At 39.9% G+C, this 17,119-nt stretch overlaps 1 protein-coding gene across 2 annotated transcripts in view; it reads right to left on the bottom strand.

Annotated features, from left to right (window-relative positions):
* The window catches only part of meigo (Solute carrier family 35 member B1 homolog meigo), a 94,978-nt gene that overhangs the window by 11,818 nt on the left and 66,041 nt on the right, over window positions 1–17,119 (bottom strand). For both annotated transcript variants that reach the window (XM_067113819.1, XM_067113818.1), the window contains exons 5-7: window positions 13,612–13,694; window positions 13,247–13,373; window positions 12,096–12,202 (exon numbers count right to left, since the gene is read on the bottom strand). In XM_067113819.1, the coding sequence (XP_066969920.1) occupies window positions 12,096–12,202; window positions 13,247–13,373; window positions 13,612–13,694 (317 nt within the window). The remainder of the gene's footprint in view (window positions 1–12,095; window positions 12,203–13,246; window positions 13,374–13,611; window positions 13,695–17,119) is intronic.

The following is a 17,119-nucleotide window of genomic DNA, read 5'->3' as shown; positions in this document are numbered from 1 at the left end:
CAGATTCTCACGTATATAATAGTCTAGATTTAGTTGATAAATTAAACAGAATCACTTTTTGCCCCCCTGATAGATTCGTTAGTTTTGATGTTTGTTCCCTTTTTACTAAAGTCCCTATAGATTCCATTTTAGAGTATCTTAGTAATGAATTAATCCATCACGAATTACCTCTACCTGTAAGTCATATCATTTCTCTCACTAGGTTGTGCATTTGTGATTATAAGTTTATATTCAATGGTGCATTTTACCAACAAATATTTGGTATGGCAATGGGCAACCCTTTATCCCCACTCCTCTCAAACTTGTACATGGAATTCTTTGAAAAACGATATATACCTAATATCATTTATACTCCTTTAAAGTGGTATAGGTATGTTGACGATATTTTAGCTGTTTTGCCTGCTGGTATTGATGTAAATGATTTACTCTGTAATTTGAATAACCAGGTACCATCCATTAAGTTTACGTTAGAATTAGAAAAAGACAACTGCCTCCCTTTCTTAGATGTTTTAACACATGAGAACCATTTCAATGTAAATTCAGTATTTATAGGAAACCAACCAACAACTTAACTTATGTCCATTTTTATTCAGGCCATCACCTCAACATCAAAATATCAATTTTTTCCTCTTTGTTTTTACGAGCCTTGCGCATTGTCAGTCCCCAGTATTTGGATAAAGAAATTGAATACATAAGAAAAATAGGAACAGATTTATGTTATCCTTCACATATACTTGATATTTGTTATAACAAAGCCCACAAAAGTTTTATAGTGAAAGTAACATGAAGAAAGAAACCCTAAGAACATTCTTAGCTTGCCTTATTATAGTGGTTTTGAAAACATAAAATCATTGTTAAAACCTTTTAATGTAAACCTCGTTTTTTCTTATAATAACACACTCAAAAGAATGTTAATAAAAAATAGCCCTAAAGAAAACAACAACATAATATATAAAATTCCATGTTTGGATTGCCCCTCTTTTTATATTGGCCAATCTAACAAAGATTTAGATGTATGTATTAAGCAACATAAGTATTCAGTCAAAACTGGACAAGCATCTAATGCTATATTCATTCATTTAAGGATAAATTGGACAAAGTTCAGTGACTGCCAGATCGAAAGATTTCTCTTCAAGAAATCTATTGGAGTCTGCTATTATCCAGCTTACTTCCAGTTGTAATTTTAATCTTAGCCCTGGCATGTATTATTTGGACCCCTGTATTAGAAAAATGTTCAAGAAAGACCTAAAAGATAAAATCACTGACTTAATTACGAGGTAGCTACTTGATATATATTTTCTATATATCCGTATGTTTAATATATATATATATATTTTTTATTTGTAAAAATGTTCATCTTGCAAAAAGTTATTATTGTTTACAAAAAAAAGAGAATTATTGTGTTGTAATAAAAATTTTTAGGTGGTCAATCACAAACCTGTATAATCTTTTAATTATCCTGTCCCTGCTCCTGAATGGTTGATCCTAATCCTTTGTAAAAACCTCTTAAATATTTAATCCTGTTTTGGCAGTTCTACTAATTCTTTAATTGTGTTGGATTCCAGGTACGTATGTTTCCTTTATAATCCCCATCTGTCATTTATATGAGCTTTCTTTGTAAACATACTTTTATATTTCTTCAGTCTGCTAAGTAAAGGACTAGTGTCGAAAGGCCTCGCAGCACTCCAGTGTTTCCGTTTCCTTCGTGGATTTTATCTTTATTTATATATTCATAACGTTCCATATTTTCGTGATTCAGTTACACACACACACACACACACACACACACACATATATATATATATATATATATATATATATATATATATATATATATATATAAATAATATATATATATATATAAGAGCCTCGATGGCTTAGTCGGTTACAGCAGCAGCTTCGGACTCAGTCAGAGGTCTGTGGCGCTGGTTCAAATCCGCAGCCGACTGATCAGAGAGGCACACACTTTGCTATCCGTGTAGACATCCCGGGATTATATATGTAATCAACGGATAGGTTTGCTTAAAAAGCAAATGGATGTTACAGACTAAATACACACACAAAACAAAGCCACTACAACACCTTCTAAAAACATAACAAACATCTCACACGTCTCGAACTCTCGCCATACCTGCGCAATAACTTCTCGCTGCTGGGAAGAAAGGGGCGTTGGGTCGGGTATGATACATGAAACATACGCTACCGGGGTCTAAGCGATGTCAGGCAGGGCAGCCGATCGAGACCACAGGTCTACCCCAAAGCCAAATCAAAAAGTCCTTCAAAAGAAGGCAGCGTGCTTACCCCATACAAAAATGGGAAAAAAGCACGTTAAAAGAAGAAGAAGATAATATATATATATATATATATATATATATATACTAGTTTGAAAGACAACAAATAATACATCAATTATTAAATATCTGTGGTTGGAGAAACTCTAAGCATCATCATCATCTGACATGTCCATCTGCTTACGCGCACACATGCTAATGTCCCCGCGGCATGAACAAGCTACATCACATTCCATTTGCTTATGACTATAAGAGCAGTTTTTCATGCATGTCTATTTGCAATTGTAGAATGGTGTGCTTTGCACTGATGATGGTAGTGAATCTTTTGTCATCACTACAGGATGTAGTGCACCACTCGGTAGCATCATCCAGCCAAATTCGTGGTGATGGAAGAGATGGGTGAGTCTGCATGGCTTTTACCCAAACACATGTTTGGAAGATGGTCCTTAAAACATGATGGCAAAAGGCAGCATGTGTAGGTGGTAATAATTTTATGTTCTTCTTTCTAGCATATAGGTGATGTCTAAGTGCACTGAGATTGCTAAATTCCTGTGGATGGTAGGCAGCAATAGTGGCTGACTTTGTCACAGTAATTATTTGGTCAATTAAAGAAGTACTGATGTTTTCGTTTTCCAACTGGGAGTAGATTCTTGCTAGATCAACTTTATGAACATATGTCACAGCATAGAAGGTTTTCTTGCCTTACCATAAAAGAAGCTAGTAGTATCACACCATAAGTTGGGCATGTACTAAGGGAAGCATCTTTGCCTCATCAGCATCTATGACCTCAATGATCTGATCAATAGGGATGAAATAGTCTTTTGTTTGCATGTACAGCTCCTTCAAGCCTCTTGCTGCTAAGTAATCATATACATGTACACTTAACAACACAATGTCTGTGTCAGATGCCTTAATTACAACTCTTGAACATCCCACATGGATACAGGCTGCTATAGACATGAATTAACAGATGTCAGCTTCTTCTTGTGTGGATGATACCAACTTCACGATATCAGCATCCTTGTCCTTTTCTTTATGACTTGTATTTCTGTTTCTCACTATTCTAACCTTTTGCCTATTTTTTTCAAACCCACCAGTGAAGACTATAATTACACCATCTGGAATGATATGGGCCAGATTTGACCACTGTTCATACAAAAATTGTAACAAATGAGCTTTACTTATGTTACTTGCAAGAATGCTATCCCAATTTCTTATGACATGGCTACTACTGATACTATACTCCATTTGTGAATGTCCTCGTCTATCCCAACATCCACTGGCATCTTTCAAACTGATTCCACTTTCCATGTTCCCATCATACCTATCTGCTACCATGTATTTCACTATCACTTGTTCCTCTCACAACAGCACTAAGGACATGGCAGGCATATGTATCTCATTGCTCATTGTTGAATGGCTTATATAAGCATACCAGTGCTATAGCATCCACCACAATGCCAGACTCGCACTTCCATTCTGCTATATGTGGAGGCCACTCAGTCAGACTGCACTTTTTTTTTTTCAACATTCCTAAAAGTGATGATTTATTCCCTGTTCTTAGTACAATCCTATCACATGCGAGTTCATAAGAAGCAATAGATGGAGGGTAGTTGTGCAATTCATGGTTCAAAACTTCCTTCAGTTCCACAGAATGACCATCTCTTTCTAGTTCCATCACCATTCGTTTCAAGTACACTGTCTCATTAACAAATTCATTTACCTTCCTCTTTTGTGTTACTGGCTTTTTGCATGGTGTTATAGCTTTGAATGTGTGAAGATTAAGTTTCTTAACTTTACTAGTACTCATAAACTCAGCTAATGCTTTTTTTCCATGTTTTTTTAACTCAAGTAAATCATCACTGATTTGTTCTGTTGCCACACTGCCATCAGCTGTGGAGACAAGATGCTTTTTGCCATATACAAATGGGTTAATAATCTGGCCACTCTCAATGGCTGATATAATGTGATCACTTGAGTTACACTGCTTTTCTTTGTTGCACTGCTGCCTTCATAATGAAACTCATCTTGGGTATGCATGTGTGCCATCACCCTAATTGAAGCTGATATTGCAGCTGAAAATGGTAGTCTTAAACCACCTGGTTTGTGCATTCTTGTTCATTGTTATTCCCTTTAATCCTGCTTGACCAGACCTACTTTTGGCATCACAGTTCTGTGAACATTCCAGTGCCATATCTGTCCAGATTGCATTAAATTCTCCAGAAGATCGCTTCACAGCAAAGTATCCACGTTCAAATGCCTCATAAATTTCAGGAGCCTCAGTTTGAAGACTGCCCATTTCATGTAGATAACACATTACTGCTTTAATGTATTTGGTATGATCAGCAGCTGCTATATACTCAGCTATTTCTGCAGTTGCTGATAAGTGCTCCTGCCATTCACCACTCCTCTCTGCATGAATGTACGACAGTAGGATTTCTATCATATGTAAGTAGTTACATCAAACCTGGTAGGTCTTGCTGTGCTTTTTATAAGATTCAAACTGGTCTATAAAAATTTGAAAATGTGGTAGAAGTTTTTGAAGTTTGTGCACTGTTTGCATTATGGGAGTACCCTCTTTTAGTACCCTGCCCAGTGAGGACATTAATTCAAACATTTCTGCCATTACATCCATACCGATTGCTTCTTCAATCACCCAACGTTCAAATGCATCAAACCTAAGGGCTTCCAGTGCCTCATTCACAAGCATGTGGGTGTTAACTGCTTGATAGTAACTTTTACCAGAGAGGACTTTTTCTGCTGTGCCATCTTTCAGTACATTACTGAAGACAAACAGTTCTTTCAAACCTGAACCATACATAAGCTTTCCAATTGCTCCTAGGTAGTTTGTTAAAAAATGGAAGCCCCCTAGCCTAAGAATCAGGTTTTCGTATTCATCTGGTGCATTTTTGCTCTATGACGATATTAGAATTCCTATAAAAGCAAATGAAAACCAAGATGAAACTGCTGGGAAGTGATTAGTGATAAATTGCACAAGTTTTATTTTATGCATAATATTACCAAGAAACCTGTAACCTATTAGCAAGTACGTCTAATATGGTCACAGCGTTAAAAAGTTATGAATAAGAATACTCACCATCAGATGAAGCAACAAAATCGGTGAAAAAATCAAGAACAAGAAAGAAAGAAACAAATAAAATGAGATCTGTGCTTGTCACTCGTAAACAGTTGGCGGGAAATTTTAATTATGAGAGAAAACGGTATTATTTAAAGGCATACTATACTTTTTATAATGCTTTGTGTAAGTTGGTGCTACATGGATATTTTTGAGGTTGGGCCAAGTTTTAAGCAAATATCAAACTTTACCGATAGTTTAGAATAAATGTGTTTTTTTTTATATAATTTCCAGTAAATTTAGCAAATTTGGGTAAATTTTCCTTATCTTAGCTATGATATTTTATGAATTGCAGCTTAATTATTTAATCAAGATGTAGGAATTTTTCAGTAAATTTTCCCAAAGTCATCATTTGTTTCATTTAAAAAATGTTCCAAAGGCCTATAGGTGTAATTTTTTGGTATATCATTTCCATCTTTATTGTGTCAAGGTCATTTTACCAGAATATTATGTGAATATATAAACAAACAATCATATGGCATAACATTTAATGAAAGTGGCCAATGCAAATAAAATAGATTAATCTAGAGAGCTATTTATGACAATATTTAGATATTCGAAAAGCCAGATTTCTAAGAGCCGTCCTGATTATGGTGTGCTATATATTAATCTATCTTATAAATGCAACAAAATGTAAGGGGCTCACCATGTAGGGTAAATCCCTGATTTTAACAGATAGAGGCATTTGGCTCCTAGACTTGCTAGCATTGATACAATGCTTGTTGTTTCCTTACCTGGTAAGAGAGCTCCTGCAGGTAGATACTGCCTCTGGTTGGTGCTCATCTTAACCTGTAGTGGCGTGGCGGTATAGCCATGGAGTGCCTCTACTTAAGTTGGAGCTTTGCAGTGAAGGACATTTCTGATGGCTAGCAAAGCATCAAAAATTGCCCCTGCCTGGGCACAGTACCACAATAAAAAACAACCAGACAAACAATGCAGCCACCTACACCACATAATAAAAAACCACCACCCACCCACTAAAAAATTGGTGGGCACTCCAGGTACATGGTACCCTCAAGTTCCCACAGGACTCGACACCCTATGCCAAGGTGGAGAGAATAAGGATGGAAGGAATGCTTCCTACGCTTCATCCCCCAAAACCATGCCAGCCACTGACAACGGACCCAGGGTACTGCAATTTTCAAACTGTTTCCACATCACGCAAGTAATGAGCTGCAAAAATCGACTTACACTTCCAATACGTTGATTGAAGAATAGAAGAGAGAGACAAGTTATGTTTAAAAGCTAACAAGGTGGAGACAGCTCTGATCTTGTGAGCCTTAACTTTAAAAGAAGGCAAGATGTCCTCTTCAATCTGGAAATGTGCTTAAGCAATAAGGTCCCTTAGCAAGAATGACAAGGCATTCTTAGAAAGGGGCCAAGAAGGATTTTTAACTGAGCACCATAGGCTACTAGAAGGTCCTTGGAATTTCTCAGTCCTATGCAAATAATATCTTACTGATCTCGCAGGGCAAAGAACTCTCTCTTCCTTTTCTGGGCCCAGGAGCTCCATTAAGTTCTTAATGGCAAAAGAGCAAGGCCAGGGCTTGGATGGGGTCTTGTTCTTGGCCAAAAAGCCAAAGGTAAACGAACAGACTGCATCCCCTTGAGAGAATGCAGTCTTTCTATAAGTAGTATGAAGCTCACTGACCCACTTAGCTGTTGCTAAAGCCCAAGGAAGAGGGTCTTCCTATTAAGATCCTTTACCGAAGTTGAACGAAGTGGTTTGAAACGGGGACCAGAGAGCCATTTCAGAACCACATCCACACTCCATGAGACCGACTCTACCTTCTTCTGTTTGGCTGTGCCAAAAGATTTAATAAGGTCAGACAGATCTTGGTTTGGAAACAGATCCAAACCTCTATGACAAAAGACAGCCCAGCATGGCCCTGTAACCTCTAATGTTAGAGGAGGACAGACCTCTAGAGGACCTCAAATAGAGCAGAAAGTCCGCTATCTCTGTTATAGACATCTGAGAAGACGAGATGTTATGTCTTCTACACCAGTTGCAGAAGACTGTCCACTTAGTTTGGTAGACCTTGCTAGAAGATTGACGTCTACACCTTGCAACAGTCTCTGCAGCCAACCTTGAAAAGCCTTCCGCTCTAATGAGTTTCCTGAGTCTGAATACTGTCAGGGCAAGAGTGAATAGTCCTCGATTGAAGCATCTGAAGTGAGGCTGTCTGAGAAGACTTGGTTTCATGGCAGTAGCCTTGGGAAGTCTACCAGCAGTCTGAGGAGATCCAGGAACCACTCCTTCAAAGGCCAAAACAGGGCTACTAGGGTCATCGTCACATTCTGGTGGGCACGAAACTTGTTTAAAACTTCCCTTACCATGCTGAATGATGGGAATGTATACAGGTCCTTATTTGACTAGTCCTGTAGCGTGGCGTCAGTCGCCCATGCCAGAGGGTCCGGGGCTGGCGAACAGAACAACGGAAGGTGATGACTCCTGGAGGTTGCAAAGAGGTCCAGGGTCAGTTTTCCCCACAGTCTCCAAAGGTCAGAGCAAACTAGTGGATCCAGGGTCGATTCTGTGGGGATGACCTGTCTGTGACGGCTTAGTTCGTCTACCAATACGTTCAGTTTGCCTTGAATAAACCTTGTAACAATCCTGGTTTGATTCTGGTCTGCCCAGAGAAGGGCCTTCGCTGCCTTGCAGAGGGAGAAAAAGTGAGTCCCTCCTTGCTTCTTCACGTAAGACAGGGCCGTGGTGTTGTCCAAGTGGGCAGTTACTGTCTTGTTGAAAACCTCTGTCATGAAGTGTTGCAGTCCCAAATGAACCACCTTCAATTCCTTGACGTTGATGTGTAAACTCTGTTCCAGGGACCATGTCCCGGAAACTTCCTTGCTTCCCAGTACAGCTCCTCAACCTAGGTCCGACGCGCCTGAGTAGAAGTCTAGGTTGGGGCTCAGAGGGAGGAGAGACTTTCCTACCAAAAGTCTGTTTTCGGACTTCCATCACTGCAAGTCTTTCTTGATTTCCTGAGTTACAGGAAACACAAAGAAGTCCGGATGTGCTCTCCTGTCCCAGCTGGCCCTCAGGAAGAATTGCAGCACTCTCATGTGGAGTCTTCCCAGAGTGACAAACTGCTCTATGGAGGCTAAAGAACCTACTGTTGAAGACTCATCCAATTGTTGGCTGAGCAGTAACGGGGAAAGAGAAATTTGTTCACTGTCTGCAGGCAGGATTTTACTCTCTTGGTTGACAGAAAAGCCTGAAAACTCAGAGTTGATTGTCATCCCCAAATAAAGTATTTCCTCTGTTGGAGTCAGCTGGGACTTCTGCAGGTTGACTAATACTCCTAAATCTTGGGCTATGAGAAGGGTCTTCCGAAGGTCCTCCGTGCATTTCTCCTTCAAAGGGAATCGAAGGAGCCAGTCGTCTAAATACAGGAAGATTTTGATGGTCATAAGGAGCCACTTTGCAAGGGGGGCGAGAACCCAAGTAAAGACTTGGGGAGCTGTAGAGAGGCTGAAGCACAGGGCTTGAAACCGATAGACTCTGTCTCGAAAAACGAACCTGAGGTACTTCCTGGAGTCCGGATGGATGGGGATATGGAAGTATGCATCCTGCATATCAATGATAACCATCCAATTGCCCTGGTGAATGGATGACAGGACAGTCTGGTTCATTTCCATCCTGAATTTCATCTTCTGGACTAAGAAATTCAGGGCGCTGATGTCTAGGACAGGTCTCCAACCTCCCAATGGCTTGGGGAATATGAAAAGACAGTTGTAGAATCCTTCTGTTCTGATGTCCTCGACCACCTCTACTGCTCTCTTCCCGAGGAGGGATGACACTTCTCCTGAGAGGGCCGAATACTTCTCTGAGCCTACTGAGTAGGCAGTCAATGCGATGGGAGTATTGACTAAAGGTGGCTTCTCCCTGAATGGGAGGGAAGGCTGTAGCCCACCTTCAGGACTTTTATGATCCATTGTTCTGCTCCCTTTGCACTCCATTTCTCCCAAAAAAAGGAGCACGGAGGACAGTGTCTTCACTTCCGCGAGGAAGGCTTGGAAGGGGACTTCTCAAGGGCACGTGCTGAGAGGGCACGTGCTGAGAAACGGATGTTAGACCGAGGTCTAGACTGGGCCCCCTGTCTGCTGTTACGAAAGGGCTGAGGCTGGAGAGGAGAGACCGATTTGGTGCCAAAGGTGGCCAATTCCTTAGGGTATCTAGTTAACAGGGCCAAGAGGTCCTATGTGGACTTCAAAATTTTGGAGGTCCGAAGCGATCTCTTTCACGGTGGACTGGGAAAAAAGATGATGGTGGTCTAGCGGAGAAAAGAGAACGAACACCAATGCTCCCTCTTCTTAACCCCCGCACCAAAGAGAGAGCCAACTCCTGGGAGCCGTCTCTGACACCCTTGTCTGTGCACGAGTGGACACTAAGCCAGTCTGCAGCACAATTTTCTGATAAAGAAGAACAGCCTTGAATTTTTCTCGCAAGAGCTCCCACTGACCAATCTAAAAAACTCAAGACATCAAAAACTTTAAAAATGTTCTTGAGGAGGTGATACAGCTCTGTTGACGCGAACATCACCTTCGCCGACGAAAAAGCTGACCTACGTGAAGAGTCAATAAATCCGGAGAAGTCCCCCTGGGAGGAGGCAGCAACTCCCAAAGAAAGAGCTTCTCCTGTGGCATATGACAAATACCTCCTGTGGGACAGCCGAGAGGAAGGAAAGCTAAAAGAGGCCTTCCCTTGCTCTCTCTTCTCTTAGAGCCAACCTTCAATTTCGCTCAATGTCTTCCTAGAAGAGGACGAAAGAACCATCTTAGGAAGCCTGGAAGAGTCAACAGGCTGGTTACTCATCATGAAGGTGGACGAGGGTGAAGCTGGGGCCGCAGTAGTGAAAAAATCAGGAAAATTTAGCAGCAAATATCACAGCAGGGCTGCGTAAGCTGTGGAAGCAGAGTCCTGATCCATGTCTTCTTCCCTCCGACAAGATTGGGGATAGAGACAAATCCATCAATGGCTTGGCTAAGTGAGGTGCTTTCCTAAGCAATCCCAAAATGTCATCAAACTGATGCTGGATGGGTGCTAACAATGGATCAGAAACCACACGCATGGGAGGCATTGAAGTGGGCAACTGACAAGGGGGAGCTGGGCACTTTGAAGCTGGTGCTGAAAGGACAGGAGTTGGCGCCAGCTGAGACTGGGAACTTGGGTGCTGCTGGCGCTCGGGTACTGGAGGGCATTTGTAAGAAGACTTCCGCCTAGACAAGGACGAAGGGCGCTTCCAAGCAGAAGATGAACGCTTGGTAACCAAGTGCTGGCACTCTCCCGCAGGGTGCTCAGGAGAAAAGAATTCTGGGCTGTCCCAGTAGCTGCAAGAAGGCTGTGGGCTCTAAGAAGGTTCTCTAAACCTCTTACAGGGCGGTAGAGAAGAGTCATCCACATTTGCTGCATGTCTTTTCAATGGCCGAGGCTCGTCTGCAAAACGACACTGGTGCCTCTTGTCAGGACTGGATGCCTCTGAACTAGAGGACAGACGACGCACTTCCTTCACGCCTTTCCAATAGCTGTCTGTCACAGCCTGGGAAGTAACAACAGGCTCGACTGAGGGGACGACTACCCATGGGCAGGCACCACCAACCTCCCTTGGACTTCCAGTATGCCTCCTCCTAGGTTTCGGGAAGTATGACAGGGACCTTTGTCTAGGAGAGTCGGCGGGACAGGCAGCCACCTCCTCCACTAACACTTCACTGGCACTCCTATCATTCACTTTGTCCATTAGGACCTTCATTGATGTCCCTAATTAGGCCGTAGTAGACAATATTAGACCAAATTTCTGGTCAATTCTTGATTCAAGACTGGTAATGGCATTGGGGTCAGAAGTGTGGGAACCAGACAAAGGAGCAGGTGGTATAGTTGGAAGACTGGGAATGGGAGACACAATAGGCACAGGAGAAGAGATAACAGGAACGTTAACATCACCAGAAGACTTAGAAATAGGATCCTCACTAGCTAAAGTCTTGCTATCGGCCCTAGAAGCTGCCTTCCTCTTCCTGTCTCTTTCTAATTTGGTTAAATGTGACTTTAAAACTCTCCATTTCTTGTTGTCCCAGTCTTTACACTCATTACAGGTCAAAGCTGTTGAACACATTTGGCCCCCTACAGTCAGTACAAAGGGTATATGAGTTATAAAACGCCTTAGTCAACCTCGTATTGCAGCCTTTGCTGCAATAACAAATACTAGCTGAACTTGAGTCTGACATCCTACTGTGCAAACAGGTCAACTAGTCAAAAAAGTCTTAATCAATGAAAAAATGTCTCCAATCACGAAAATGTCTTAATCCCGCAAAAATCGGTCTCAAAAGAAAAACCTAACACTCAGTAATTGTGCCCAAGGCTACCAAAGGTAAAAGTACTTCACTAATTGGAAAAACATCAACCAGAAAAGCGATCAGAATTCCAAAACAAGCTGACTTCTGATAACCAATCCTTAGTTGTAAGCCAGCAGAAACAAATTGAAGCTCTTTAGTGAGTTCTTCCTCTCTTTCCCAGAAAGTGGGTGGGGCTAGTCACCTCCACAAAACAAAAGAAGTGCTACTGCGAATTTCAAAATTTAACCTGCTGTGCCTGTCAAGTTGAAACTATAGCTATGTAATTACTTTGTAAGTTACTTATATAAAAATAAGTCTCAAAACCATTTCCTTACCTGACCAAAAGCACTGCAAACACTGAACATCATCATCTTTGAAAGAACCTCAGGAAAACGCTGAACAAAAGTGGCGAAGGTGAACAGCTCCCCAGTCACAAGGAGGGCTGCAATAAATTAAAATTATGTTAGTGAGGGAAAAAATTTAACCCAAACATTTTATTTTTCAAAAGCATAATAAATGTGAAAAATGCATATTACTTCCAGTGTACTGATGGAAATTTTGTAAAGTCTAATTAATAATATATAAAATTAACTGATCACTAAAAAGGCAACTACAGTATCTACACACGATAACAAAAAATAATAAAAAATTAAAGTTATCACCAACCAGATTTTTCGAATTGTTCACAAAAATACATTTATGTGCTCATGATTATCAAATGCCGCATAATTAAGGGCAGACATTGTGGGAAGAACATTCACTTACCCTAGTGATACACTAGACAGTGAAACTAACTGAAAGGACAGTAAGAAAGCCTGCTGAACCTCTTACTGATAGGCCTAAATAAAAATAAATTACGATGTGCACATAAGCTCTATGCTTTTCTCTACAAAAATGACATAGTCCCTTACAAAATGAAAAAAGTGGAAAAGCTGACAATCTTGGACTACAAAAATGCTGATATTCATGGCTAAAGTGCACTGGAGAGATTGTATCTGAATTGAGTAATTAAAGATAGGAGTTCACAGGCTGAAAGTTAGATTAAGATCCCAAAGGTAGGAAGTACCTGAAATATATGGCGCTAACAGGTGGGGACTAATAAATCAGATCCCAAAGGGTGATAAAGATTGGGTAGGGCATGAGAAACAGAGAGGAACAATCAATAAGATAACAGACAAATACAAATGATAATAACAGAGAATGAATCCTTTGGAGCCACTTTACCCAAGTCTAGAAATCTGATTACTCAAAAGTTGTGAGCTTAGTGAAATGCAAAAATAATGTAGTGCAGAACAGTTCTGATGAGCTAACATTTCTCTTTCTACATTTCCTTTATCCTTTTTGAAATTATAACGTAGTGTAGAACAGTTTATTGTTAATAAAATAACATCTGTCATTAGGTAGCAACCCATTTAAGTCCAGCCATTGTTAACACTGTAAACATTACATCAGAACAGAAATACTAAGAAATACATTTACAACTTACCAACAGCCAGATAAGCAATAGAGAAGAGATTCATGTTCAACATCATATGACCAGACTTGGTTTTGGACTCTGCAATCATTCGCTCTTGAACTGCACCAGTCAAACCATCCATAGTCAGTGACAAAAGCTGAAGAATATGGAAAAATAATACTGCATTACTGTATCTAATGGCTGACATCAAAGTATCAACAGCCTTACAAAGTAACTTTTTACACCACAAATGAGAATGAAGAAACAAGTGCTTATAAAAAATATTAACAAGAATGAAGCAACATGGATATAAAAAAAATTACACATACATGGCTGAAAAAGCTATTATATATTTAATAAAATTTAATCAATTTACAAACATTCTAAATAATTACCAAAAGAATTTCACCAAGATCAATGCCTGAGCTACTTGTGGAAGATGTAGCTTTGGAATCCTTGTAAATGAACATTGCCACACCTGTAAGACCAAAAATATTAGTAACTTCTCATAAAAGAAGAAAAAATAAAGTACTGTACCAATGATCCCTTCCTGCTCAGTGAAAAAGTTCACACTCAAAAAGGACACTTTTCACAACTACCTTAAAGCACACTGAAGGGACTTAACCCCACCTCATGCATAGACTACCTTAAAGCACACTGAAGGGACTTAACCCCAATTCATGCATAAAGTGAGAAAAGTGAGATGGGGTGGCTGCTTTGTAATTTATACAACTGAGTTTGTTACAAAAAATGTTTTCCTACAAATCCATTACTGTACTGTAATCATATATAGCCTTATTCCAAGGGAATGTTCCCAAATGTACTACCTTAAAAACTCTTGAAAGATTAAAGGACCTACTGCACAAGCTCAGAACATGCTCCAACATCCTAGAAGAGGTTTTAAAAAATCAATTTCATCATAATTTATTCAATTATATCATACCCAAATCACAATTTATGAGGGAGGTCGCGCTGAGAGTCCCAGAGTGTTCGCAGGTGTCTTATGGATCTAAGACAGCAGAAGTAGTTGGGGCTCCAAAGTAAAGATGTCAAAAGAGTAGACATCAACTAATCATTCAAGTGAGAAAGAGGCTCGTAATCTTAGTAGACTGCATCTTAAAAATTCACTAGCTATGAGTAAGGTACATACTAACAAGAGGAATGTTGCTTTTAAAAGACAAAAAGCAGAGATCTTTAATTTTGTGAGCAGTTACTCTTACCTGCCCTGCTCCATCTCCTAAGCCAACATATACATGAAGGAATACTTGCCTTGACCAAAATAGCGCAGTAATCCTGTAAACCTACTTCTTGTGTTGGCCTGTAAACAGGAAAATACTGGGGTTATCATATCTAAAGTTCTCCATCCTTCTTAAGTGGTGATGACTTGCCCTCACAAGGCACAATAGATCATCTATAGTGACTGACTGACGACATGACAGACACAGCAAACAAAGCACTGGTATAATCCTGACTACTAGATAACTAAGAGGATCGCTGTCTTCATCATGAGATCTGAAAGTGAAGACTTCAAGAGGTTCACATGGCACAACAGCAAGACCTTCTGAGAGCCAGAGTTGAATTGTCCTAGATGTTGTCTCCTCAAAATGATGGACTGATATGCAAGCTATGAAAAAACACTTTCAGGAAGTCTTATGAGAAACAGGCATTTTCTTCACACTCCCATTTGAGAATCTCTCATCCTTCTGTCACAGGTAACAGAGGTCAAGATAACAGTTGATAGGTAACACGTTGAGATGACTGGTTATGGATATCGATGTTGAAGAGAATGAGACATCCAATCAGAGAAGGAACCTCTGGAAGGTCTGCAACTACTACAGTTTTGAAGGCTTCCAAACAGATGAATTCTCAGCCACAACCTTCATTAACCCCTTCCCTTGCTATCCCCATGAACCATAGCCATGTACTTTTTTTTTTACTATCATGAATACTCGTTCACTACCCTTAAATATCCCTACTTATTTTTATGATTCAGATTTTACTTGTTCTGTGATGCATTCCCACTTCAAATGCTTCCTCTACCATTAGCAAACATTTTCCTTGTTTTCTTTTATGACAGAGCTTGAGGCTAGAAAGGCCCTGAAAACTTATTTTTGCCATCTCATTTCCCTCCAGAATATAAATGAATGTCATACCAGTAGCAATAAATATGAAGACCTAATAAATTCAGGAGATGAAAATTACAGCAGATATTCATCTTCAGATTCCTAAGAAAGTTCAGGAGCTGACTCCCAAGTTAACTAAGGAATGTACATATGACATATTTCAGTCTAATAACTTCCAAAGTATTGATTACTTTTTAAAAGCTATGCACTGCATATTATCCTGTACAGAATATCTAAAAAATAAATTAAAAACATTTTCAAAAAATCTCAAAAAGGATGACGCATACCTAGAATATAGTCTGAGCAACTTCAACCATGAAGATCTCAGTCTTGAGAATATTCCTCCTGGGAAGAGCATGTACCTCTGCTTGAATAGCCATAAGTGAAGGTGAAGGTGAAGGGGTACCTCCAGCAACTATAGCTGAGAAAAGAAATATCTTTTTAACTCTGTGACCAACAGAAGATGGCCACAGGAATACCTACTAGGAAAGGCAGTGGAGTAAAACAGATGAAGTCTAAATACTATGAAGGGTGGTCAACAAACTAGAGGAGGCAGTGGTATTAGTAGCTTATATTATCAAGGCAAAAGTAGTAGTAAGACCAGGAGGAGTTACCAGCCAAAGAACAGTAACAGCAGATATTGCAAAAGCAGTAGGTAGCAACAAAGTTCCAGAAACAGTAGGTTTATTTAGAATTGTAGGATCAACAGAGGTAATGGAAGTCAAAAGAGTTGCAGGCATTAAAGGTGAAGGCATAGCTCTAGTTGTTGCAGCAACAGAAACAGCAGGAGTAACAGGGAAATTATGTGCAACAGAAAAAGCATGTGAAACCTTAACAAGAAACTGAGTAGTGGAACTGTGGGGTGGGTGCAGCAGAAATTGGAGGCACAGCAAGCAGTATAGGGGATCACAAGGCAGATCTTGAGGCAATAACCTGGCAAAGACAGTCCTGGATAACCCTGGCAACTGCTAAAAAAAAAACACCAACATCAGATCATCCCTAAAAGGAAGGCTTGAATTGGGCAGGCAATCTAGGAAGCATGAAAAGCTGAGATAGCAGTTTGGCAATTAGGCACAGTAGTTGGAAAATTAGCAAGATAGCATATGGGCTTAGAAGCAGACAGATCCAGATGCTGATAGGACATAGAAGATTCACATGCAGAAGCAAACATGTCAGCAACAAAATGCCTGACTCTCCTTACCTTGATGGAGGATCTCTTCCCATCCCACAATCACTACATACTAGTTGACCAATCCTGAGGTGTCCCATAGGAAAGAGTGGGGGAAAAACAGGTGTTGCACAACAGGTATGAAGGAACAACTTGTCCTTCATGAAATACCTTGAGAGGATTGTTGAGCCATAATTACTGTGCACAGCAAAAGCAAATGCCATATATAAAAAACAAGAAGATTATAAAAATACTAAATGGTGTCACACAACTGCACAGTCAACAAAAGAGCATAAAAAAACAATAAAAAAAAAATGCAAAGTAAGTGACAAGCAGGGAAAAGTCACTTACAATGCTGAAAGGCAAAAAATTATCAGATGCTGATTATGGGCAGCAAAACATATGTAACTGATATTTAAGAGAAACTAACATTAATACAAAGCTAAGTAGAAATATTGAACTAGTACTTCATACAAAACAAATAAAAAATGTTGTGATGAACCTACTTTTCAGTGCTAATTTGAGAGCCACTCATTCACTAGTTATTTCCACAAAATTATGTACTCTCAAAGAACAAATTGCTAGAAAAAATACTGGAAATGTGATACCTGA

This window comes from Macrobrachium rosenbergii, chromosome 12 (genome assembly GCF_040412425.1).
Source record: "Macrobrachium rosenbergii isolate ZJJX-2024 chromosome 12, ASM4041242v1, whole genome shotgun sequence".
In the NCBI taxonomy this organism is placed as follows: Eukaryota; Metazoa; Arthropoda; class Malacostraca; order Decapoda; family Palaemonidae; genus Macrobrachium; species Macrobrachium rosenbergii.
Note: the sequence above shows the minus strand (reverse complement) of the source record. Positions and strands in the feature narration are given on the sequence as shown.